This window comes from Elaeis guineensis, chromosome 1, assembly GCF_000442705.2.
Source record: "Elaeis guineensis isolate ETL-2024a chromosome 1, EG11, whole genome shotgun sequence".
Classification (NCBI taxonomy): Eukaryota; Viridiplantae; Streptophyta; class Magnoliopsida; order Arecales; family Arecaceae; genus Elaeis; species Elaeis guineensis.
In genome coordinates, this window is record NC_025993.2 from 80,760,015 (window position 1) to 80,786,785 (window position 26,771).

The window sequence follows — 26,771 nt, forward strand, 5'->3', positions numbered from 1 at the left end:
GCTTCTACTTCAAAAAGAGACAACTAGTGCAAGATTTTGTCATATACAGGTTTTCAAACTTACCCATAAGTGAAAGGGTGACAAATTATCAAGACTACAAAGTAGTTTGGCTAGGTTCTAAGTTTTATCATTGAAATTTTGTGCAATCCTTGCTGCAATAGAATACCACAAAGCTTTAGTCCCAAAATCAAATGCCATTTCTCTATCAATTTTCTAAAAAGGAAAGTTTGAGAAATTTCCATCATCATTCAGCATTCATCACCATATAATACATGATAACCTGATGCAGGGTGTATGCAACCATGTGATTGAAATACTATGTATGAAGAGAAACAGGGACAGCAAAGAGTCATCAAAACTTAGGAAACCTGAGCGGATGAGTGACAAGGAATACATCCACCGCTTGTGGACATGGTACTACAAACAAAGAAGAGAGAGGATCTTTCTTTTAAAAGCAACAGATGGATCTCTGGTACACAATCCAGAAAACAAAAAGCTTTTGGGTTCTAGATAAGGCTCAAGAGTCAATTCCAAAATGCCAATGGATGTGAAAAGCACTGTATTGGACTGACCATAACACGAAAGATTGAAAGCATGTAATTGTCTTTTTGCCTAGCACTCAAGGTGTCCATGAAAACGACGGAGAACCTCAAGATAAAATTATCCAGATCAAGTACCTTGTATAGCTTAAGAGGCAGAAGACAAATTGGTATCAAATAAATAAACAAACACAATATGAAGGTCATAAAAATGCTGTTTCTTCAGTATAAATCAGAAGAGCAAAGAAATTAATTTCTCATTCGTGAAGAGGTGAACAGGCAATAGGTGACGATAAAGGTCGACGTAGAGGAGCATATCATGGATCAGATTTGCCTTTATATTTTGGGTCCAACCTTAATCCATTGATTAATGAATTGCCTTTGGAGGATATCATTTTGTTAGAGAGCAATTTTAGCAAGGTGAGGTAAGGATAAAATGGCAAGTTTTAAAAATCAATAAGAGCAAAGCATCAGTTCAAAAACCTCTGTTTTAAAAGCCAAATTATTGGTGAACTAACATTACTGTAACTGTACATTTTTCAGGTAAGAAAATGTTAGCATACTATGGTTTAAGTTGATAAATATGAGGAAAAGTTGAATTTAGTGACATCAGGTCAATCAGCCATGAACAGGTCTGCATTATCCATATATAATTAGTTTTCCCCATTAATCCTAAGGAGGCTCAGATAGTTGAGAGATCGCTATTGAGAGACTTGAGCATTTTCCTAAGTTTTATAAAGAAGAAAGGAAAAGCTAATGAATTAAAAATAACAGAGCATATTATTTGGAGTGCAATATAATAACTATTTTAGAAAATGATGATATAGAGATACAAAATCAAGTTGGTTCATACCACTTGCCTTTTTGAAGTATTTGAAGAGGGCAGACACAATGTAGGACTCAATTGGAACAAAAATCATACTAGGGTGTGAGAAGCAAATCTACCAAGATGAAATATCAGGGTCTTTGGAATGGTGGAGAGGTTTCCAAAAGTAATCAATGTAATGCTCATTTTTTCTAAATGACAAGGAGTTTTCTCTTATCTTTCATGCTGTTCCCCTTATCCCTATGCAGAGTAAGCTCAGCATTCTAATCAAAGTTTTTAAAATCGGTACAAAAGGTGGCATCTGTCAAACCAGCATGGTATTAGTCATCCTGTACCAACACACAGATGGGGTTGCTTCCCAGCATCATACATGGACACCCAAAACGCCAATCATTTTTCTTTTTATCCCTCATTTCTGTGTTTCTATGTATAATAAGGATATCAATGTCACTTTGTTTTATTTTTTGCAGTGTGTTAGATGCATTTTGATGGGTGTGATACCAAAGTGTTTTAGATCATCATTTTGATGGGATAATATAAAATTGATCACAATTTGAGCTTACACTTGACTGTCCCTAATGCACCCACCCGATTGTCTGATCCAAACCAAAAAATTATAGTACATGCAGACTACAAATGAAGTTGTGCTACAATTTTTCCAGCCCAAATTTCATTTCTATTTACTATTAATATTTTAAATCAAGAATAATGATAATTTGTGAAAATTAAAATATTCTCAGAAAAAACAGCAATCACTTTGTATGGTGTTCTCCACCCTACAACATATCCAAATTTCATGCCAAATGAAAAAAATGAGAAGCCTTTCCCTAATTTTCCCACTTCTTGCCAATTTATGGCTTTAAAAACTGGAGGGGAAGAGGCTCATCTGAAAAAACAACTTTGACGTGCATGCTGCTGGCAACAGCTTCCTACCTCACACTCCTCCATTCCCCTTCGCCTCTCCCTTCCCATCTCTTTCTAGCTATTATTAACTCAAAAGAGAGGCAAAGCCTCTCATAAGATGCCTCAAAAACATGCCCCCCCACCCCCTTGCGTTTTTCTCTAAAAGGAATGTTGTCTCATTTAAGACGACATGCATACTAGTTGAACTATCCCCTATGTCGGTCCATACTGACCAATTGCAACCAGAGCACTTTTTTTTTTTTGTTTGTATCCTACCAGCCAAACCAGACTTGATAACAATCAATCCAATGGATTTTTCCACATTTCAACATAGATCCCACGTTTTATGTTGTTTCAGAAACCCAGAGGCATCCAGGTGCCATTTTCTGGCCTAATGGTATGGTACTGGTGATAGCAGTATTTAAAACCATGATTCTGGTAGAGGGCAAGCATATTCACAATAAATCATCTTTGGCAAAATTCCAATACTTTGAATGGTGAGCATCAAAAAAATTTCTAGTTTGTTCCAGCCAAGAAACGAATATTGCAAAAATCGCTATCACGAGGAGAGAGACTTAACAATAAACATTAGAATCACACAACTAGTGTGAGCTAGAGGGAAACCTTTCCCTTTACATGGAGCTTTATTTTTGGCCCTTCAGATAAAAAGGTAATGCATAATCTATCATCATTCACTTTCTTAAAGCTGGGACACTAGGAAACCAATAATAGCAGATAAATACAATGTTGAGGTTTTATAAGAAAAGTGAAACATATTTTTTCTTTAAAGAAAGAAACAAAATCGGATTGAAATCACCTAAACATCTTTCAAATCAGTTTTATAAAAATAAATGAAAGGAAGAATAATAAATAAATAAGTATCATTTATATTCTTCAATATTAAGACTTAGAATCCATCGGCAAAAGAAAAAAGAAGATAAGCAAGTTCATTGACTTTCACATTTTTGCGGGGGGGATATCTTACCAAGTTTTCCCTACAGTTAAGAAGTTTGCACAAGTATAAAAATGAATACTTGTCAAAAAGGATCTATTTTGACCAACCATAAGAGTATTTTTATTCAAATATTTGTTAAGGAAAATAAATGAAAAACATTTTATAGGTATTTTGGAAAGTAGAATCAAAAATAGACTTTGAGATCAATCAAGCTCAGCTAGGCCACAACATAGGATCAAGATAAAAAAGTGCCATTCCAAACCTACCCTAGCCTAGCCCAACATCAAGAAACAAGCAAAAGAAAATCAAACTGTCCCTTTTCCCTTACAAAACCCTCCAAAACTACCTTTAATAGCCACAAAGGTGTGTAACCCCACCACATCCAATCTTTGATTAACAAGAACCTCCATGTAGACAGATAGGAGTAAGAGCTCACAAACAAGAGCTAAGGAAGATTAGAGGGGAAGAAACAACCAAAGTTAGATAGATGATGTTCGACAAAAGGGTAGGCACAGGTCTTGCAGCAGCTGAGCTAAGGCAACACCGTCTGGAGAGCATAATCAAGCTAGGGCCCATAGGGGAGTGAGGAAGAAAACAAAGAAAGTCTTAGGGATTAGTTCTAGTTTCATGAGAGATGTCTAGGGCAGTAGTTCTACTTTTTACAGTTTTCTCATTGTCCATCATGCTAGATCATACTTAGTCTTTTATCAAGGCCAGAATGCTTCCATTTCATTTTGATTTAACCTCCTTTATCAATGTCTTCACTTCAAATGAATCATTTGCTTCCAAAAAATTATGGCATGAATATTGCATATCCAAAAAGTAGGAGCAGATTTTGACATGAAAATTGATCAAGTATGAGAAATACTTACCTAGCGCCCGAGATACGATGGCAAGCCAGTGCCCATAGATCCAACACCAGATTGAGACCTCATTGAAGTTGTCGAAGAAAGCTGACTGTTCTGGTAAGCCCCCAAACCCTGCAAAGCTGCCTGAGAACCATAACTCCCAATAATACTAGGACTTATGCTATTGACCCCCGTCCCACCCCCTCCAAGCCCTAATCCAACTCCATAAGGCTGCGTAGTCGTAGCGCTCCTATTCAACGAGGGTGTCACCACAGTCGCGACTCCAGGATTCAGCATCCCAACCCCAGAGTTCTGCCCCATAAGCCCCATAGCTGGGTTCAGGCTCTGTCCTACCAACCCCGCCATTGGATTCAGGCCCAGCATAGACTGCGAAGCATAGGTGAGCGCCAGGTCATTCGGCTGCAGGACCGCCGGCACTGCAGCAGCACCCCCAGCTACCGCCGCCGCCCCTGAAGGGGTCTTGGGTTTCAGCCCCTCAACCGCCCTCTGGCAGTGCAGCTCACACCCCTCGAAGAACTTCTTTGGCTCCTCCAGCGCCTTCTTGCAGCTGTCGGGTGACTTGTAGACAAAGATGGCAAACCCGCGGAGCCTGCCAGTGTTGCGATCGTACCCGAGGGGGCCCTCCTCGATCTCGCCAAAGCGGGTGAAGAAGGCACGGAGGCGCTCGGGGTTGATGTGGTCGGCGATGCCGCTGACGAAGATTTTGCGGCCGGTGGAGTCGGGGGCGGGGCCCTGGGCACCAGGAGGACCGAAAGAGGCGAGCTGGCAGGAGGTCATGCGGTGGCCGATCCGCTTCTGGGGTTCTTTGAGGGCCTTGCGGGCAGCTGCACGGGTGCGGAAGAGGACGAAGCCGTAGCCCTTGCTGCGGCCGGTGTTGCGGTCGACGACGACTCGGCACTCCTCGATCTCGCCGTACTGGCAGAAGACGGAGGCGAGGGTCTCGGTGGTGGCGTCCCACCCGAGGCCGTGGACGAAGATCTTGCGGTGGACGGGGTCGGACTCGGCGGAGGCGGAGATACGGGAGAGGAGGGAGGGGTTCTTCAGGGCGGCCTCCTTGAGGAGCTCCATCAGCTGGTCCTTGCCGAAGGGCTCCAACAGCTTGCGGATGGCCTCACGGTTCGAGGGGTCTATCTTCTCTTCTTCGTCGTCTTCTTCGTCTTCCTCCTCCTCCTCCTCCTCCTCCTCTTCTTCGTCTTCTACTTCGTCTTCGGATGCTTCATCTTCCTCCTCCTCCTCCTCCTCCTCTTCGTCATTGGATTCTTCTTCTTCTTCTTCTTCTTCTTCTTCTTCTTCTTCAGAGGAAGAAGAGGGATCTGGTTGAGGAACGGGCTTTCGCTTCTTCGCCATGGGAGGAGAAGGAGATGAGGGAGGGAGGGAAGGATGGAGGGGGCCCGGGGAGTCAAGGGTTAGGGTTTTGGCGGAGGCCGATGAGATGCTGGTAGAGACGGGTTAGGGCAAGGGCTTTCTTTTCCTGGGGCGCACGATAATTGCACGTGTTTCAGAGTGGGAGGGACGCTCACGTGTAATGGTTCATGTACGGAAATCTGCACCCAAATCTGGATGCATAATTGATCAGGCTGCCTCTCGCACCAAAATTGATGCCCAATCCAAGGAGATGAAAGAAGGATGATCATACATGTAGTCCCGCCCGACCAGAGTGACTGGGGTCGTTGGATTATAGTGAAATCTATTGTGAGGATAACAGTGTTACACTAAATGGCCTCCTATAGACTGAAATTTGTTGGAAAGATTTAGTGGACTGATATGCACGTTATTCCTGGAAGCCTATATCTTCAAATTTCTTTTTAGATTATTTATATTAAAATTGTATAAGCATTTCCCCTTATCAAAAAGAAAAACCAATTAAGAGTCTAGACCGTCTACCGGTCGGTGTTTCTTTTGCTTAAAGAAACTTGGCCACGGCCCACGGAGTATTTAGGCTGTAGAATGGGACGGGAGTACGTCCAATATCCGGTATCCCGTATATAATCTATCGAAAATTTGTGTGCGGGAATGATGCGCTGACGCGCCGTGAGCGCCTCTTTAGTTGAAGAACCTAACCATCGGAATAAGTCCCGCCAGCAATTGCTAAACAATGATTCCTTGGTGCGCGCTTTTACTGTCCGTATTGATTTGCAAATAGGATAGCTTCGCTGGCGCGTAAGAAAAAAGAAATTCCAACAATTGTGATATCATACACACTACAATGAGAAGCATGTAAAAATGTGTGCCAAGCATGTGCATAACTATGCAGCATTCATGATGAATAACAGTTCACTCCTATTTTTTATTTTTTATTTTTTGATCGAAGGCGCTCTATCAATCCCATTCCAGAGGTGTTAACAAAGCAACGTGCCATCTCTGCCTTACTTTAATAACTTTTGTGTGTTGCGCACGATTCATATCACATAATTTATCATTTTATAAAATTAATAATTTATTTTGATGATAAATATTGGGATAATCAAATCTGCTCTTTTTGATTTAATATCAGCTTTTCAATTTATTATCGACGATTTCGATTATGGGTCGGTGACAGACGATGGACCATCAAAATCAAATTGCCAAAGGAGGTTCGATCCGACTGCAGTTTCTACGGGTCTCAACATCCGACTTTCTGTCGGCACTAGGAGACAAATATCGACTATTAACTGACAAGCTGAACGACTGTCAATAACATTCAATCGACTTCCCTGACAAATACGACATAACAGTTTGATTAATTGCATAACTGCTAACCAATCGGTATATCGGAGTTACCAATTGATGGTCAGTCGGAATATCAATAGCACCGACATACGGTGGTGCAGCATGCTTACTAATATAAAATCGACATATCAAAAATCACCAGCACATAAAGTGCGTAACGACTATATACCACGATCATCGATGGGCATCAACTGCCAGCCCCACAATCGTATAGTATCGAAATAAGTGAGACCCATATGCCTAGCCATTATAAATAGTTACCAACAATTTGTTTATAAAAGAAAAATAAATGAACATTGTTGGTAAGACATTTATGGGCTGATACTGTCAATTTTGATATTCTACTTCATGTTTGACCACTCCCCACTGACTTAAGCATCGAAGAATTCCTACCAGACACAACTCTGGTTAATGTGGACTTCTTTTGCAGGTGTTCTTCATCGACGTCGGGCACTCTGGAGAATTGACCGCAACAAATTGGCGCGCCAGATAAGGGGAAGTGAAAGAATCTGATTATGATAAAAATGAAAGCTCAAAACAACTCCACAGGCTTCGCCAGACAATCTTTTCACTGGAAAGACCACCCTTTTCCGTCTCCAATGGCAGAGCCCAGTTCTTTACGTCTCGTTATCACTACAGACACTTAACTCGCCGCTTTAATGCAGCAAATAAAAGTACCAACGGAAGCAGTACACAGCCTCCAATAGCAACAAACACAGCAGCAATAGCGATCGATGGCGGAGGAGTTGGCAGCACGTACAATGTCATCCAGGCACAATGGCCATGCTCCACGATGATCTTTTTCTCCATCCTCGAAACAACGATCATCTCGACATTCTCACTGTGTCGAGCCACCACCTTTCCGGCACTCTCACCAGGCCGCCCCCACTCGCGACAGTCCCCCTCTCATTCTCGACATCATAGCATTAAGAAGGAGAAGAGACCATGCGCGCCTTCGACTTCTCGATCCTCGAGTTCTTCAGGAGACTCTACCTCTGGATTCTCACAACAACGACGGCTCGATGACTACGAGCGCAAATTTAAAGAAATCGACTGCCAACTCATCCGACTTCAAGTGGATGGCCGAGGGTCCTCCAATGACCTTAGCATCCACACCGCTCTGCCTTTCTCTTAGTGCATCTTGAATGAACCGATTCCATCGAGGTTCAAGATGCCGCAGATGGAGCCATATGATGGCTCCATCGATCCGATTGACTATCTGGAGGGCTATAAGGCTCTCATGATGATCTAGGAGGCAACCGATGCCCTCTTATGTATTGGCTTTTCAACTATCATTTGGAAAGCTGCTCGAGCCTGGTACTCTGGGCTCCAGTCGAAAAATATCTACTCTTTCCAGCAACTGAAACAATTATTCGTGATCCACTTCAACATTAGTCAAAAGATACTGCGAACATCTGACAGTCTCTTCTCCATCAAGCAGGATGAAGGAGAGACACTAAGAGACTTCATGGTGTGTTTCAATGCTGCCACATTTGAGGTCTGAGACCTCAAGAAAGATATGGGTATCTCATGTTGGGAAATGTGTCCCAAAGCCAATCATCAATCTGTTGATAGTTGTGCTATTTGATGTAATTGTATATGAATTAATTAATAAAATATTTATTTGATAATTTTCATTATAAGCTTGTACATCTTCTACATCGAACTTCTGTGTTATGATGAAAATCTTTAGGACTATTTTAAATTGATAAAGGAGAATTTATCATTTAATTCTTAAATGAGTTCGCGATCAAATGATATGCTATTACTAGGGCAATAGACATATCAAGTGTAGGTCGTTGTGTGCCATATAGGTTGGTTATCCTCTTAAACAAGGAGCGCATAGATGCTAGTATGGCATGCAGGTGAAATGTAGGAGTACATTTCACTGAACGTGACCAACTCCGGAGTACTCTACTGTTAAGAGTCACTCCGAAAGGATATGAGTATAAGTATCCTTCCGATCTGAGATCACCACGGTGACTTGCAAGCAACTCACTGTGCTTTGGTGTCGGACTACCTAAATTTTTAATTCAGGATCGAAAGATTTCTGGGCACAGTCAAGTACTTGTGAAGTCGGTGCGTGAGTCAAGATGAAATTGACCATTCCAAGAGATTAAAGAGAATGCTTTGTGTTTCAATTTAGTAAGACCTTGTCTAGGACAATCTTTGTGAGGAGTCACAGAATTTATCAGGTTGAGACATATAATGGATGTACTATTAAGAGTTGACAGTTTAAACTTGAAGTCATTCTGGCATCAAGGATCAAAGGGATGAATTATATGATAACTATATCCAAATAGGTTCTTCAGTATTACTTTGCATACATTCAACCTATCCGGACGTCTGATATCATTGCTAGATGATTACTTCGATTAGTATAGAAATCAGTTCCTGTGCTACCGATTTAGGTTCGAACCTATGAGGTCACACACATTAGAAGTTTCTCTCCAATTATATGGCTAATCTGAAGAATCTCAGTGGATGGAGACTCTGGTGAAAAGTCCTACTTGATAGAGACTCTACTGAAGAGTCCCACTGGATGGAGACTTTAGAGAAGAGTCCCACTAGATTTGGACTCTATCATTAATGGATGATTAATTAATGATTAGATAACTAATTAGCTCAATTTGATTGGGCATTAAAGTCTGGATCAAGTTTGATTGAATTGGATTCAATCAGGTCAAGTCTGATTAGGTTATGAGATGACCTAATCGGTAAGAAAGAAATGATCCTAATTTGATCGGATCTATGGCTCAATTAATTTATTGATTTGATCAAATTTAATTGAGATTATAGGAGCCTAATTAGATTAGATTTATCATATTTTATTTGGATCTAATTGGATTAGGTTTGAAAGAAATTCAATTGGCTAAACCCTAGAGTCCCAAATGAGTGGGATTCTCTTCCTTACACCATCCAAATTGTCTCATACCTTTTCTCACCGTACAAAATTAGTTTATATATAAAAAAATTAGAAAATAATCTTTCTTTTATCACCTATTAAGGATAGAAATTGGTTGGTTTTGATTTAAATCTAAATTGATTTGAATTTTAATTTAAAACCTTATCCATATCCTTCCACACGTTGGCAGTTTCTGAAGGTGCCCATTTTGTATGAGAAAAAGAAGTCTTTCTAATTGATTTTTATGCCTAATTTTCTTTAGTGAGTATCTCTTTAAGTTAGATAAGGGTGAGAAAAAGTTAGAATTAAATTGAAATTCAAACTGGTTTGAATTGCAATAAACTCCAGCCCTTATTCTGTCTTATCTGGTTTGTATGACAATCATAAAAAGGTCATATTTTTGTGTGCCAAATTAAGAGAGCTTTTCATCATGAGATACCAAAGAGAAAGTGGTGAAAATTCTTCTTTGGGACATGAGCTTTGGGAAGGGTTTCGTTCTTTCTTGGCATGAACAAAAGAGGAGACCATTCTCCTCTCAGGTGAGAGATCTAGAACTGTTCTAGGTTTTTGGGTGAGAAAAAAATTAAAGAGAAGAGAGTCTTCATCTGATTTTTTTTTACCATCCAGCATCCTTCTCTGATCCATCTTCAACATCAAAAAGGTCTGAGGCAATCAAAGAAGGAGATCAAGTCAGATCTGCCATCAGAAGCCGACTGCGCGAGCTAGCACTCCCGTGGAGGGCTGATCGGTTCGAGGGGCTTCGTGTGGACCATTCGTAGAGGCCGGATGCTTGTGCGGCTGTCAACGATCAGAGAAGACTTCTAGATCTATATTTTTGATCATGAAGTTTGACTACTCATGCTCAGGTATTGGATTCGAAACCCTAGAAGTGGTAGATTAGATCTATTACTGAATACTATTTTTGGTTCACATACTTATCATTTTAGATTTAGATTTTTATGTATATAAATTTATATCATCGATCTATTTATAAAAGTTTTAAGATTAGATCTTATACATATATTTATAGATTAAATAATTTAATCTAATATTCTTCTGCTGAAAATTTTTGAAATGCATGCATGAAACCCCTGTGCATCCCAACAGTGGTATCAGAGCCACGATTCGATATGACATGATATTATATATATTTAGATCTAGAATTTAATTTAGATTAGATTTGATATATAATATTTAGATCTAAAATTAATTATAGATCTGATCGTACAAACTGATATACGGTTGTTCTGCTGTAAGGTTTATCTCTTATAGTGCAAAGGTTGTCCTAGTTTGTGCTGATCTTTATAAAGCTAATTTTAATTTGAAGTATGTAAAATTTATTTATGATAATTATTATCTAATTTTGTTATGATCAAAATATAATAATCAAATTTAAAATAATTTAGATTAGATCTAAATTATTTAAATTAGATGATCTGAGTAGTGAAGTAATCAGATCGGATTTATCACCAGACTGTCCGATCATAGGAGGTAATAGAGATTAGATTTTTCTTTTTCTCATTCAATTAGATCCTCTTATGATGTATACGGATGTCATTGTGACTATATCCCATGAAGATAAATATGAAAAAAAAATTTTATTTTTCTCAAAATTCTAAGATTGTGTATATAATACATTATATGAAAAGTAGCTGCATCTAATCTTTGCAAATAAAATCTAGAATCATGAATATATTTAGAATAATTTTAAAATAATTTATGATTAATTTTATTACTATTTATATAGAATTATTTTGATCTAAAATTAATGTAATTATTGTAGTTCGCCTGTTGAGTCGACTCAGTATTATTTGGGTCAACTCAGGATCCTGATTCCTCAGCTTAATTTCTGTTAAGCTGACTCATTGTTACAGACTGAAAATTATGATTAATAATTTATATCAATGAGTCAACTAAGTCTTGAAACTTAGTCGACCCATTGTGATGAGTAGGCTCAATCCAGAGGTGAGCCGATTCAAGTTTCAGATCTAAATGATTGTACATAAAATTAATTATAAAAATATTTTATAAAATTTAAAATTATTTTTAAATATCAAATTTCTACCCACAGTCTCAAACTTAATTAAAAATTAAGTTGAACCTATTACATCTAGAATTGTGAATTAATGATCTAATGTCATTTACATAAAATATGGGTGATGGATTTATGGGTTAGCTTGATCAGATCCTCCTAATTGGGTTAGACCTAGGATTAGAATCAAAGATCAAATAGATTAAGAAGAGAAATTAGATTAAATCAGAATTTCTCTAGAGTCAATACAATAGTTATAGTTGGTCGAGTCCATATCTTTGATTAGACCCAAATGGACTTTGATCTTGAGCTCAGCAGTCGAACCCAAATCCATAAGTAAATCCAATCAAAACTGATTAATCAGTTGGTGTCTAAGGTAAGTTTGGTAGTCTTGATTGGTGGTCATTAATTGGGAGCTACTCGCATAGATTGAGTCTATGATGAGTTAATGGCATATCCCTCTCACCGATCTCACTTATCTGGCCAATATGGTGAATCAAGTTTTGATCAGATCGCTTAATGATTAGGATTGACCCATGCTTACTAGAAAATTAGTTTGACTGATTTAGGTGCCCCTAGTTCGACTTGTCTTTATCCTCGACATGACTTGATGAAGTCAGTAGGAGGATTGATGATTTGTCAGTTGGACTAGCTTATTTCTAGTCCACCCTGATCTGACTTGGTGAAGTCAGTGGAAGGATTGAGATTAGTTGGTTTATGTATTTAATTCTGATAAATTATGTTAACCAAATCGTCTAAATTATTAGATCCATAAAATGAGCTAGTTATGGTGAAAACTAGATCATAGTCTCTCATTAAGGTGAATTATAATGGATCCATTATTTCTGATTGATATTACAGGAGCCATTCGTCTGGTGTTTCTCTAAATGATAAAATTATTATTTATCATATGATGACTCTATTGTACTATCTGATGAATGGTTAGATTAACTGAGCCATACTCGGGCCTGATTATTCATTAGTTAGAATCACTGAGTAGATTCATGTTAATGGTTGGACCTAACCAGGACTTTTAATAGAGGCCCATTGCATACTAAAATAAAATCTGGGGCAAAACTAATTACTAAAAATTATTTAGAAAAATAATTGGTTGAAAACCTACCCATAAATACATATGGATTGGCCGAGTTATACTCCAGCCTGTATGCAATCTATGTGGATTCTAGTACCCGCTAAGGAATTAAGGTAATTCTTTGAATTGGAGGTAGAGGCTACCAATTCGTGTAAAATAGTGGGAGAACCTTTAGACTAAAATCCATATCTTTAGGCTTGATTAATTCATATACTAATTAGGTCTGTATTTTTTTTTTTTTAAAATGACTAGTAATTTATCACTCCACTCACTGTTTGACAGTAATAAGCTTATTGGACTCAACTTCGATAGCCAGTATCGAAAGTTGAATAATGGTCTTGAGCCCAATCTAGCTAAAAAGTTTAGGACTAAATCGAGTCAAGCAGACTATGACCCAAATAAGCTAAAGAGAAATGGACAATTAGTTGCTAATCAAGGTGCTTATATGATAATACTTTGTAATTTTTTCATATGTGATACTACTATTTGGGTATTGGATATCGAAAGTCCAGTTCACATATGCAATTCATTGCAAGAACTTCAAGTTTGTAAAAAATTTAAGAATGATGAGAGATTCTTAAATGTGGAAGATGGAAGTCAAGTTCCAATCCGGGCTTTAGGAGTCGTCGAGCTTGTTTTCAAGTCTAATAGTGTCATTGTAAGTGATTATCATTATTGTCCATCTTTCTTGATGAATATAATCTTTGTTGGTCTTTTGGCCAAAGATGGTTATAATTAATGCGAGGACAATTAAGAAATGGCATCTATGTATTGTCACAGTCTATGAGTATAATGTACACTCCAAATAAACATCCAAAGTTAGATAATGTCACAGATGCCAACCTTTGGCATTGTAGGCTCGGTCATATTAACAAAAGCAGGATAAATAGGTTAGCACAAGAGGGTATCTTCAATATCAATGATTGTGAATTATTACCGATCTGTGAGTCTAGTCTTATTGAAAAGATGACTAAGTCACCTTTTACTAGAAAAGGTGAACGAGCTAGTAAAGTTCTAGGTCTAATACATAGTGATGTTTGTGGACCTATGAGCATTAGTACCAGAAGAGGGTATAGCTATTTCATTACGTTCACAGATGACCTATCTAGGTATGGGTATGTCTACTTAATGAAATACAAGTCCAAATCATTTGAAATATTCAAACAATTTTATAATGAAGTAGAGAAACAAACTGAAAAATATATTAAGATTCTTCGATCTAACCGAGAGGGTGAATATATTTTTAATGAATTTCTGACATATCTTAGAGAGAATAGAATTCTCTCAGAATAGACTCCTCCAGAGACACCACAGCATAATGGTATCTCAGAAAGAAGGAATCGAACCTTATTGGACATGGTTCGGTCCATGATGGGATTTGCAAGTTTGTCGATCTTCTTTTGGGGATATGCACTTGAGATAGTCTATTTTGTGCTTAATAATATTTTGAGCAAATCAGTTAGTAAAACACCATATGAAATATGGTTAGGACGTAGGCTGAACCTCATTTATCTTAAGATCTGGGGGTGTTCGACTTATGTCAAATGATTACAAACCGACAAGCTCGAACCTAGGTTTGATAAGTGTAATTTTGTAGGGTACCCCAAGGAAACGAGGGGATACTACTTTTACCTTCCTACTAAATAAAAGATATTTGCCAGCAGTAAGGCACACTTTTTGAAAAAAAAATTTCTTAGTGAAGGAATAAGTGCCTCTAAAGTCGAGCTTGATGAAGTTCGACAGGTAGAAGAACCAGCAACAGTAATTGAATTTGAATTAGATTTGATAAGATCAAATTCGGAGACTGATATACAAATATCCTTCAGACGATTCGGTAGAATACCGCATCAGTCAGACAGATACCTAGATTTTTTTATCTAAGATGGAGATCCTGTTGAGCTCGATGAGAACAATGAAGATCCAATCATCTGTATGGATGCAATATAAAGGTCTGACTCTGAGAAATGGCTTAAAGCCATGAAATCCGAAATGAAGTCCATGAAGATCAACAACGTGTGGATATTGGTTGATCCACCTGAAGGGGTAAAATCCATATGGTGTAAGTAGGTCTTCAAAAGGAAAAGAGGCACAGATGGGAAGGTTGAGACCTATAAAGCCCGTCTGGTTATCAAGGGGTATCATCAATGTTATGGTATTGACTATGATGAGATGTTTTCTCCTGTGACAATGCTCAAGTCTATTCGGATCATGCTTACGATAGCGGTATATTTGAACTATGAAATCTGACAAATGGATGTGAAGATAGCTTTTCTAAATGGAGAGCTGAATGAAGAGGTGTATATGATGCAACCTGAAGGATTCACATCTATAGACGAGTTCAAGGTGTGCAAGCTTCGAAGATCCATTTATAGATTGAAGCAAGTATCTCGGAGTTGGAACATACATTTTGATAAGGTGATCAGAACGTATGGCTTCGTTAAGAATGGAGAGAAACTCTGTATATATAAGTGGGCTAATGATTCAGTAATTATATTTCTTATTTTGTATGTGGACGATGTTCTCTTAATCGAGAATGATGTCCCTGCATTACAGGGAATAAAAGTGTGGCTATCATCATAATTCTTCATGAAAAATTGGAGAGAAGCAGCCTACATCCTAGGGATGAAGATCTATAGAGATAGATCTAAGAGGCTGCTCGGACTCTCCCAATCAACGTACATAGATACCTATTGGATGTATGCCCTAGAAGCCAATTTTGGCTGACACATTTTATATCTCTAAGATATGATTTTATACTTATTGGGCAGTTATATTATCATTCATGTCTATGTATCCATGAATCATCTAAGGGATTAACAAGATGATGACATATATTCTTAAAAAGTTAAGAATTTGAGATATATATCATTGATGGTTGATTCCTAAATTACTCCTAATCATAGGATCATCATGGAGATGATGATTGATTCAGATAAACCAATGCACAGATCACTTCCTTCAGACAGATGGGTCTCAAGTCTGCAGTGTAGAGACACTGGAGTGAGAGTGCAGATAGTTGTTAGAGAACAACTAGCACTGAGCGTGACTAACACAAGAAGTCACATGGATGTCTGCTTACTCGTTAGTGACTTTCTTGATGCTGTAGTTGTATGACTGGTCCTTTGACCTGGGATGATACTACTGCTCGCAGTGAGGCTGCTGGAGTTTGACTGACACATCAACATGGGTCTCTAGGAGCCCTTATAGTGAATGTTGGCGACAGTTGGTCCACTGCAGGAGTGGGGTGTGCATCAAAATGGGATCTATCGATCCTAGCAAAAGGGAGTAGTCCTATGAGATTTAAGAAGCTGAGTCTTTAAGTCTATGGCCATAACAGTATGATTGATGGAAAAGATTTTTCATAGAATCATATATGGACTTAAGCTGATTGAATCTGTCATATGACCGATGTTGAGGTTTGACGATTTATCTATAACCTGCCATCTAGCCGGGACTCACGATAGAGAGACTGAATCACACGTTAACTACACCTAGAGGTTTATTTCAATTCTACTGGATTGTCACTACATACTGCTAGGTGTCACTAGTGGATTGTGAGAGCTCACTAGAATTGTTCTGAATCGACAATCCTTATTGAGTTAGAGTAGAATTATTTCGATCCATTGAAAAAATTTTTAATGATACGATGATAGAGATCATTGTATATTTCACTACCAGATAGAATTAAATCTATGAGATCACACAACAAAGATATTAGGTCTAGAATAAGTAATTGAGCTTATAAAATATCAATTGAGTTTAGAGAAACCCATTGGGTTCATAGTAACCTTGCTAGCATATGGTTGGACCTAATTCTTCTTTCTGTTGGGATTACTTATTTGATAAGTTAATTCTAACTTAATTATCTGCTAATAATCTACATGAATAAGATTCATGAAACTTTAATTATTTGGTGTCTAAGATTATGGATCACATAAATTAAGGATGCAAGTCCCTTATAAATCTCCTTGATAGTTATTATGAGGCGCCACCTTGATTTGATCAATTTGGCATGTCCATTGATTAGAGGGTCTTTTATTTTCATATGAGGTATCTCTTGGGTGTATTTTGGGGTGTCTAATTATGAGTGCAAGGGCTCCAATTGTTGGCACCTAATGGGTTTCCTAATGTAAGTTGAATAATTTAAGTTAATAGGAATCCTAATGTAAGTAAGACTTATATTATGAGATTGAATAGAATTCAATCCTTATGCCTATTTAAAAAAATCTCTTCTAAGATCTCTAGAGCATCCAAACCAGCAGCCCCTCACATCCAAAGGCTCTCTCCATGCCCTCTCTTCCTCTCCTTTTCTCTTCTCTTGGTCGTTCTACACGCCCTTCCCTTGGGATACGCGTCCCAAGTTGTTCCATGCCTAAAAGAGTTTGGGTGCCTCTTCCTTGCTAGTTTCTATCATCTGATAGCAGTACACAGTAAAAAAAAACTCTAGAGAAGAGGAGACTAAGAAGATCAAGGAGAAAGATCAAGTATTGATGGCGATCCAAGCTTCATTTAGATTCAGCAGGCTAAATTTTGGAGATTCAAAATTTAGATTATAAAGGGCTATTTCAAACTAATTTTGAGTGGGTACTCGTAGAGACTGAACAGTTGTACAGCTAACAGAGAGTCTTGTCTCTTTCAGATCCAGATTTGAAGAAAGAGATTGCGAAACAGATATATAATTTGATCACAATCTAAATTTTAGCATATATCAATTTCAGTATATGAAATAGATCTATGTGGTTTTATATTTTATACATGTAAAATTTAGATTAAAATTATTTTAATCTTATTATCTACTATGATGTTTACAAAATTAAGTTTTGAAATACATATGCATGCTTCAAACCCCAAATTCCAACAGTGGTATCAGAGCCACAGATTTTCATATGCTGAATTTTGATATACATATTTTTGAAAAGATTTCAAAATTAATTTTTTTCTTGATACATGAGATGTATGGATGGATCTTTAAATCTAAAATTTGATTTTAGATTTAATTCTAGAATATATAGTTGATATGTTGATGCATGTATAGATCTGAAAATTGATCTAGAAAGAGTTCTAGTTTATGTGAAATAGATACATGCATGAAATCTAAATTTTTTTATGATCTGAATTTTGATTTATATATATGATATATGATTATATATTTAGATCATAAATTTAATTTTAATCTGATCTATGATTAGTATATGAGATATATAATATCATGTTTAGATCTGAAATTTTGTTTAAGATCTGATTTTACATGCATATATGTGATATATGTTTGTATGTTAGAACTTAAAAATTATTTTTATATTTTAATACTTACTTTCATGTAAAGTATTTAGATCTGAAATATAATTTTAGAATCTAAAATTTATGTTTGTATGTGAGGGTTTTGGTCATGAAAAAATCAAAAATTAGGTCATGTAATAGGATTACATCTAAAGTTTTTTATTTGGGACATATGGATCTAATTCGATTAAGTAATTGATTAAATCGAGTCAAATATTGAATTAAGTTAGATCAATTAAGTTAATGATCATACAAATATTATTGATCAAATCGATTGAGTCCCATATGTAGAATCGATTAACCTAATGACCTAATTTGACTTATTGATTTGAGCCCGATTCACTTGAGCTAACCAATTCTGATCAATTATCCAATTGATGTCTAAGGAAAGTAATTGAAAGGTAGTTATTTAATTAGTTTCATTCGCTTATCCGATCAATTTATTGGTGTCTAAAGAAAGCAACGGGAGACCCCCACTAATCTCTACTTACCTGGTCAATTTGAAAGATTGAGTCACAAATATAGTTGTTTGGTGGTTTGATTAAGCCCATGCCACTTACATCAATCATGTGATAACTGATTAGATGAGATCTAAATCTAAATTTTTCCATAAAATATTAAGTCTAAGATCTTCCACTGTTGTAGATATGCGGGCGTGCTACCGATGTTGATTGTTTTCGGTTGGTCACAGTGATTCAGTTGCATTGGAAATACGCAACCACTCTATTAGCAAAAAGTTACTGTGGGGTAAAGATGAGATTGGGCTCAATAACTGTTAGGTGAGGAACATAATGACGGCTTTACACCTACTTATGAATGGTGATCTGACTTAACTAAGAAGTACGAGCAATAATTATTAGGTGAGCCCACATGACTTAGAGACTAAATGGCTGTAATATGCTTAGAGAAGCATCTGGGCAAAGAGTTATCTATGCATCAGTGTTTATTCATATTATCAATAACTGTTAGGTGAGCTGCACGGTATCGGTGGGACTGCAGCACCCACTACAAACCCAATTATCGTATTAGAATTTTTATTTCTCCACCCGAAGAGTGTGGGAGTTCTGATAAAATAGTGAGAGTCTCTTTTTGTATCTAAAAATTTTTAAAATAAAATTATAAAATAAATATAAACATCTAATTAGAATCTTTGCTCTCTGCTATTCATTGTGTTACCTTCTAACCCTCTAGCTTGAATCCTAGATACCAACCGATTAACTGAAATCGAGTACATAGAATGGCTTACAAACTTAAGAATTATTTTTTATTTTAAAAAATTAAGTAATATTCTCTACCAAATTATTCTAATGTTAACAACCTATCCAACCCATAGTCAATGAGCTATACTTGACGAGTGGATAGATAATGACAATAAAGATAGGTGCTATGCATGAGTACATGTACATTGCCAATGACATGTTGATTCATCCATAAGTGTTGTGAGGTAATCAGAGTCGCACAGCACATGTGATGCATGATAGGCAGTCAGTCTATGATCATTATTTGATAATGATCGAGGATATTAAAGAGCTTAAAAGGCTCGACATGATCATGCATGAGGAATTACTTATAGATTTAATCCTGCGATTTCTGATTAATTTATATGGATAGTTTATGATAAACTACCATACGAAAGACCATCATGATACTTTATCTGAATTGATCAAAGTGTTGATAACAAAGGAACCTTGAAAGAGTTCAGAGATAAATATCTGGAGAGCATAAAAAAACAAAGACACACCTAGAATAGGTATGTCAAAATTGCTCAATGCTATCCTTACAATTTCTTCTTCTTCTAGTTGAGCTATAAACTCTAGTGTAGAGTTGATGGGAAGGTAGAGGGTTGAGAAAGTAACCCTTGAATTGCTATAGGGCAATAGTTACTGCTGCGGCCATGGGTATCTATCCTTTATGATCATCGTTTAGATTTAGTTCTTAGAGACACTCTATCATTTGCATATTGATGCATATATGAACTTAATTGAGCAATCAGTGAATGCTATTAGATTTGAGAGATCTAAAATTAAGATAAAATTTAAAGTATATATGGAACCTATAGCTAAGTCATATTGAAAAAGAAATGATTAACAAACTGAAAAAATATGAGCTTGGGCTCATTGACTGTTGAGTCAAATCTAGTTTGTGCATCATCTCTTTGAGAAAATATGATCAAGCTACTCTTGTGGGACAAGAGAAAAAGGACCATTGAGATACTTATCCTTGTACACATTTGATGTATGTAGTCCATGTGATGTACTAACCAAGGAGTTGTCTCTACTTTCTATATGAGATACAAATCTGAAATTTTTGAAAGGTTCAAAGAATTTAGATGTAAGTAGAGAAATAAATTAAAAAATTTATGAAGGTACTTCGATCGGATCGAGGATGCAATACTATTAAAAGAAATTTCTCGATTATCTCATAAAATGGCATTGTTTCATATTAGACCCCTCTTAGTAAATCTCAGCTCAATAAGATAAGAAGAGTCATCGGACTATATGAGATATGATCTGATCCATAATGAAATTCACTGATTTATTTATATATCTTTAGGGATATGCTTTATTTCTATAAAATTGAGTTCTCTCTAAACCTGTTCCTACCACACCATATAAGATATAACATGGTGAGAACTGAATCTTGATTATTTTGAGATTCAAGGATGTCCAGCCTGTATCTAGGATAGCAGGTGGATATATTAGAGGATAGATTTATAAAGCTCTTTCTAAAAAAGTTTGGGATATTACTTTCTGATGGGATTACAATGTGATTGTGACTCAATGCTATCTTCTTGAAAAATTGTTTAACCAAGATGAAGCAGTAGGAGGAAAGTTAAGCTCTAAGAGAGTGTCTCTGAAGAACAGAGAGCCTTGAGACCTTAAGAACATATTAATCATGAGCCAGTAGACATCTATTCTTCCTCCACCTCGTACACATAGTAGGATCTCCAATCCTCTCGAAAGGTACTTGAGTATGCTTAACAGAGAATGTAGAGAAAATCATTTCTCATGAGAGATAGGGAACATAGAGATGATTCCAGAACCTACAATAAGGTGATGTGAGATATTGACTCCCAAAAAAAGATGTGAAATAGCTTTCCTAAGTAGAGATCTTTTGAAGATTTCTATATGGAATAGCTTATGAATTTCATTTCTTATGATAGGTGATCACAAAGATCACAATACCCTTAGAGTTGGAACATTCATTTCAATGATATGATCAAATTGTTTGATCAAATATGAAGAATTATGGATTTCAAAAGAGTCAGTGGGAGTGTCTAATACTGATATCGATTAAAATATGGTTGAATATAGATTTCTCCATGAAAGACATAAAGTGAGCATTCTAAAGATCTATAGAGATAGATGCAATTGGATGCTTGTGTTTTCACAGATAAAGAATAGAAATTGGATGCTGAAAGCGTTGAGCATACAAATCTCAGAGAAGGGTCTGCTACCCCTTCGGACATAGTTGTCTGCCATAAAATACTTGAACTGATTATACCATGATTGTCACAAATAACTATCAGTTGTATCCAGGCTATGAGCATTGGATTGCTGTGAAAACATCTTTAAGCTCTTAAGAAGAACTGAGGACATGTTCAGAAAAAGATCAAAGCTAAGAGTGGGAGGATATACTAATTCAGACTTTATGTCTGATATTGATGGTAGAATATCTACATCATGAATGTGTTCCTATGTCGATATCTTGGAAGGATTCTAAATAATCGATCAATGAAAGCTGAGTACACTGTAGATGTGTAGGATGCATTCTAGTTGTAATATTAGTTACAGAATTAGTTGTCATACCATCAGATACAGTGACACTATACTGCAAAGACATTGACACCATAGTCCTTGCTAAAGAGCCTAGGTCTCACCAGATATCCAAACATATAAAACAGCAGAAAATGTGACTACCTCGAGTAGAAATATATAGAGGTGCAAAGAGCAAACTCCATATATGATGTAGATGACCCACTGGTAAGTCACTTGGCTAGCCTAAGACTATAGCCTGTCTTATGAAGATAGGGCTTGGTATATGACAGATTGACTTTAGTGCAAGTGGGAGATTGTTGAATGTATGCTCTAGAAACCAATCTTGGCTGACACATTTCATATCTCTAGGATATAATTTTATACTTATTGGGTAGTTATATTACCATTCATGTCTATGTATCCATAAATCATCCAAGGGATTAACAAGCTGATGACACATATTCTCAAAGAGTTGAGAATTTGAGGCATATGTCATTGATGGTTGATTCCTAAATTGCTCCTGATCATAGGATCATCATGGAGATGGTGATTGATCCGGATAGATCAGTGCATAGATTGCTTCCTTCAGACTGATGGGTCTCGAGTCTGCAGTGTAGAGATATTGGAGCGAGAGTGCAGGTGGTTGTTAGAGAATAACTAGCACTGAATGTGACCAACACGAGAAGTCACATGGATGTCTGCTCACTCGTTAGTGACTTTCTTGATGCTGCAGTAGTATGACTAATCTTTTGATCTGAGATGACACTACTGCTCACAGTAAGGCTGCTGGAGTTTGACTGACACATCAATATGGGTCTCAAGGAGCCTTTGTAATGGATGTTGATGACAGTTGGTCGACTGTAGGAGGGGTGTGCATCAAGATGGGATCTATCGATCCTAACAAAAGAGAGTAGTTCTATGAAATTTAAGAAGCCGAGTCCTTAAGTCTATGGCCATAGTAGTGTGATTGATGGAAAAGAGTTTCTATAGAATCATATATAGACTTAAGCTGATTGAATCATTATATGACCGATGTTAAGGTTTGACGATTTATCCATGACTTGCCATCTAGTTGGAACTCACGATAGAGAGACTGAATCACATGTTAATTACACCGAGAGGTTCATTTCAGTTCTACTAGGTTGCCACTACATACTGCTAGGTGTCACAATGGATTGTGAGAGCTCACTAGGATTGTTCTGGATCGATAATTCTTGTTGAGTTAGAGTAAAATTATTCCGATCTATTGAAAAGAGTTTCAATGATACGATGATAGAGATCATTGTATGTCTCACTACCAGATAGAATGAACCTATGAGGTCACACAACAAAGAAATTTGGCCTGGAATAAGTAATTGAGCTTATGAAGTATCAATTAGATTTAGAGAAATCCATTGGGTTCATGGTAACCTTGCTAGCACATGGTTGGACCCAATTTTTCTTTCCGTTGGGATTACTTATTTGATAAGTTAATTTTAACTTAATTATCTACTAATAACCTACATGAATAAGATTCATGAGACTTTAATTATTGGATGTTTAAGGTTATGGATCACATAAATTAAAGGTGCAAGTCCCTTATGAATCTCCTTGATAGTTATTATGGGGTGACACCTTGATTTGATCAATTTGGGCATGTCCATATATTAGAGGGCCTTTTATTTTCATATAGGGCATCTCTTGGGTGAATTTTGGAGTGTCTAATTGTGGGTGCAAGGGCTCCAATTGTTGGCACCTAATGGACTTCCTAATGTAAGTTGGATAACTTAAGTTAATAGGAATCCTAATGCAAGTAGACCTTGTATTATGAGATTGAATAGGATTCAATCCTTATGTCTATTTAAAGGGACCTCCCCTAAGATCCCTAGAGCATCCAAATCAGTAGCCCCTCACACCCAAAGGCTCTCCCCACGCCCTCTCTTCCTCTCCTTTTCTCTTCTCTTGGGCGTTCTACACGCCCTTCCCTTTGGACGCACGTCCCAAGATTTTCCATGCCTAAAAGAGTTTGGGTACCTCTTTCTTGCTGGTTTCTAGCATTTGATAGCAGCACATAGCAAGAAGAAATTTTAGAGAAGAGGAGAAGAAGAAGATCAAGGAGAAAGGTCAAGTATTGATCGCAATCCAGACTTTATTCAGATTCAGCAGGCTGAATTTTGAAGATTCAAAATTTAGATTATAGAGGGCTATTCCAGACTGATCTCAAGTGGATACTCGTAGAGATCAGACACTTGTACAGCTAATAGAGAGCCTCATCTTTTTCAGATCTAGATTTAAAGAAAAAGATTACGAAACAGGTATGTGATTTGATCACAATCTAAATTTCAACATATATCAATTTCAGCATATGAAATAGATCCATATGATTTATATTTTTATGCATGCAAAATTTAGATTAAAATTATTTTAATCTTATTCTCTGTTGTGGTGTTTAGAAAATTAAGTTTTATAACATATATGTATGCTTCAAATTTTGAATTTCAATAATACTATGCTGAAATGGTTCAGCATGGAAAATTTTAAGAAAGACTATCTTTCAATAGGCCATGAAATTTTTTTCTTGAAGAAAGATTGTCTGACAACCCTTCAAGAGAGAGAGCGTGTGAGTAAAATTTTATATACCTCGATAATGGGTTATATAATGTACACCATGATATATACAAGATAAGATGTGACATACTCACTAGGAGTAGTGAGCAGATACCAATCAGATCCAGGTGAAAATCATTGAAAGGTTGCAAAAATCATCCTTAAATATTTGAGAAATACTAAGAACCTATGACTCATTTATGGAGAATCTGACTTGAAACTCGTGGGATACATTGATTTCAATTTTCAGTCAGATCGTGACAATAGCAAAAATATGTCGGGATACATCTTTACCCTAGATGGCGAAGCTGTCTGTTGGAAAAGTTTCAAGCAGCACACCATAGTCGATTCTGTTTGTAAGGTAGAGTATATCGCGGTATCTGATGCTGCAAAAAAAGCTGTATGGCTGAGAAAATTCATCATCGAGCTTGGATGACACCCTCCATCGATGGTCTAGTTCTACTTTATTGTGATAGTACTGGAGTCATAGCTCAGACAAAGGAGTCGAAGGCACATCAGTGGATAAAGCATATTCTACGTCGCTACCACCTTATTTGAGAGATTATGGATCGAGATGATGTCGACCTTCAGAAGATCGATGTAAAGGATAGCATGACCGACCCATTAACTAAAGCCCATGCGGTAAAGGAGTTCGAAGATCACAAAATGAAGATGGGTATATGATACTATACCGATTCATTTTAGTACAAGTGGGAGTTGTTGAAAAATATATCTCAAAGCCAATCGTCAGCCTATTGACGGTTGTATTATTTGATGTAATTATATATAAATTAATTAATAAAATATTTATTTGATAATTTTCATCATAAGCTTGTACATCTTTTACATCAAACTTCTGTGTTATGATGAAAGTCCTTAGGACTATTTTAAATCGATATAGGAATATTTATCGTTTAATCCTTAAATAAGTTTGTGACCAAATGATATGCTATTACTAGGATAATAGACATATCAAGTGTAGGTCATTGTATGCCATATAGGTTGATTGGCCTCTTAACCAAGGAGCGTGGAGATGCTGGTATGGCATGCAGGTGAGATGTAGGAGTACATTTCATTGAACGTGACTAACTCTGGAGTACTCTGCTATCAAGAGTCACTCTGAAAGGATATGGGTATAAGTGTCCCTCCAACCTGAGATCACTACAGTGACTTGCAAGCAACTCACTTTGCTTTGGTGTTGGACTACCTGAATTTTTAATTTAAGATCAAAAAATTTTTGGGTACAGTCAAGTACTTGTGAAGTCCATGTGTGAGTCAAGATGGAATTGACCACTCCAAGAGATTGGAGAGAATGCTTTGTGTTTCAATTTAGTAAGACCTTGACCAGGATAATCTTTGTGAGGAGTCACAGGATTTATCAAGTTGAGACACATAATAGATGTACTGTTAAGAGTTGACAGTTTAAACTTGAAGTCATCTTGGTATCATGGGTCAAAGTGATGAATTATATGATAACTATATCAAAATAAGTTATTGAGTGTTACTTTGCATATATTCGATCTATCCGGATGTTGGGTACCATTGCTAGATGGTTACTCTGATTGGTACAGCAATCAGTTTCTATGCTATCGACTTAGGTTCAAACCTGTAGGGTCACACATATTAGAAGTTCTTCTCCGATCACATGGCTAATATAAAGAGTCCCAGTGGACGGAGACTTTGGTGAATGTCCCACTAGATGGAGACTCTAAAGAAGAGTCCTACTAGACTTAGACTCTATCATTAATAGAAGATTAATTAATGATTAGATTACTAATTAGCTCAATTTGATTGAGCATTAAAGTCTGGGCCAAGTTTGATTGAATTGGATTTAATCAGGTCAAGTCTAGTTAGGTTATGAGGTGACCTAATCGGTAAGGGAGAAATGATCCTGATTTGATCGAATCTATGACTCAATTAATTTATTGATTTGATCAAATTTAATTAATATTATAGAAGCATAATTAGATTAGGTTCATCATATTTTATTTGGATCTAATTGGATTGGGTTTGAAAGAAATCCAATCGGTTAAACCCTAGAGTCCCAAATGAGTGGGATTCTCTCCCTTGCGCCACCCAAATTATTTCACACCTTTTCTCACCATACAAAATCAGTTTGTATGTGAAAAAATCAAAAAATAATCTTTCTTTTGTTGCCCATTAAGGATATAAATTGGTTGGTTTTGATTTGAATTCAAATTGATTTGAATTTCAACTTAAAGCCTTATCTATATCCTTCCACATGCTGGCAGCTTCTGAAGGTGCCCATTGTGTATGAGAAAAAAAAGTCTTTCTAATTGATTTTTATATCTAATT

General features: G+C 36.8%; 1 protein-coding gene across 2 annotated transcripts in view; it reads right to left on the reverse strand.

The window, feature by feature from the left end:
- The window catches only part of LOC105033087 (uncharacterized), a 9,650-nt gene extending 4,068 nt beyond the window's left edge, over positions 1-5,582 (reverse strand). The window contains exon 1 of one of the 2 annotated variants that reach the window (XR_012140434.1): positions 4,096-5,582. Coding sequence is in view for 1 of the 2 variants with exons in the window: in XM_010907740.4 (XP_010906042.4) it covers positions 4,096-5,439 (1,344 nt within the window). In the remaining variant the exon portion in view is untranslated. The remainder of the gene's footprint in view (positions 1-4,095) is intronic. The other variant, XM_010907740.4, reaches the window with a different exon arrangement.
- Positions 5,583-26,771: the final 21,189 nt, after the last annotated feature.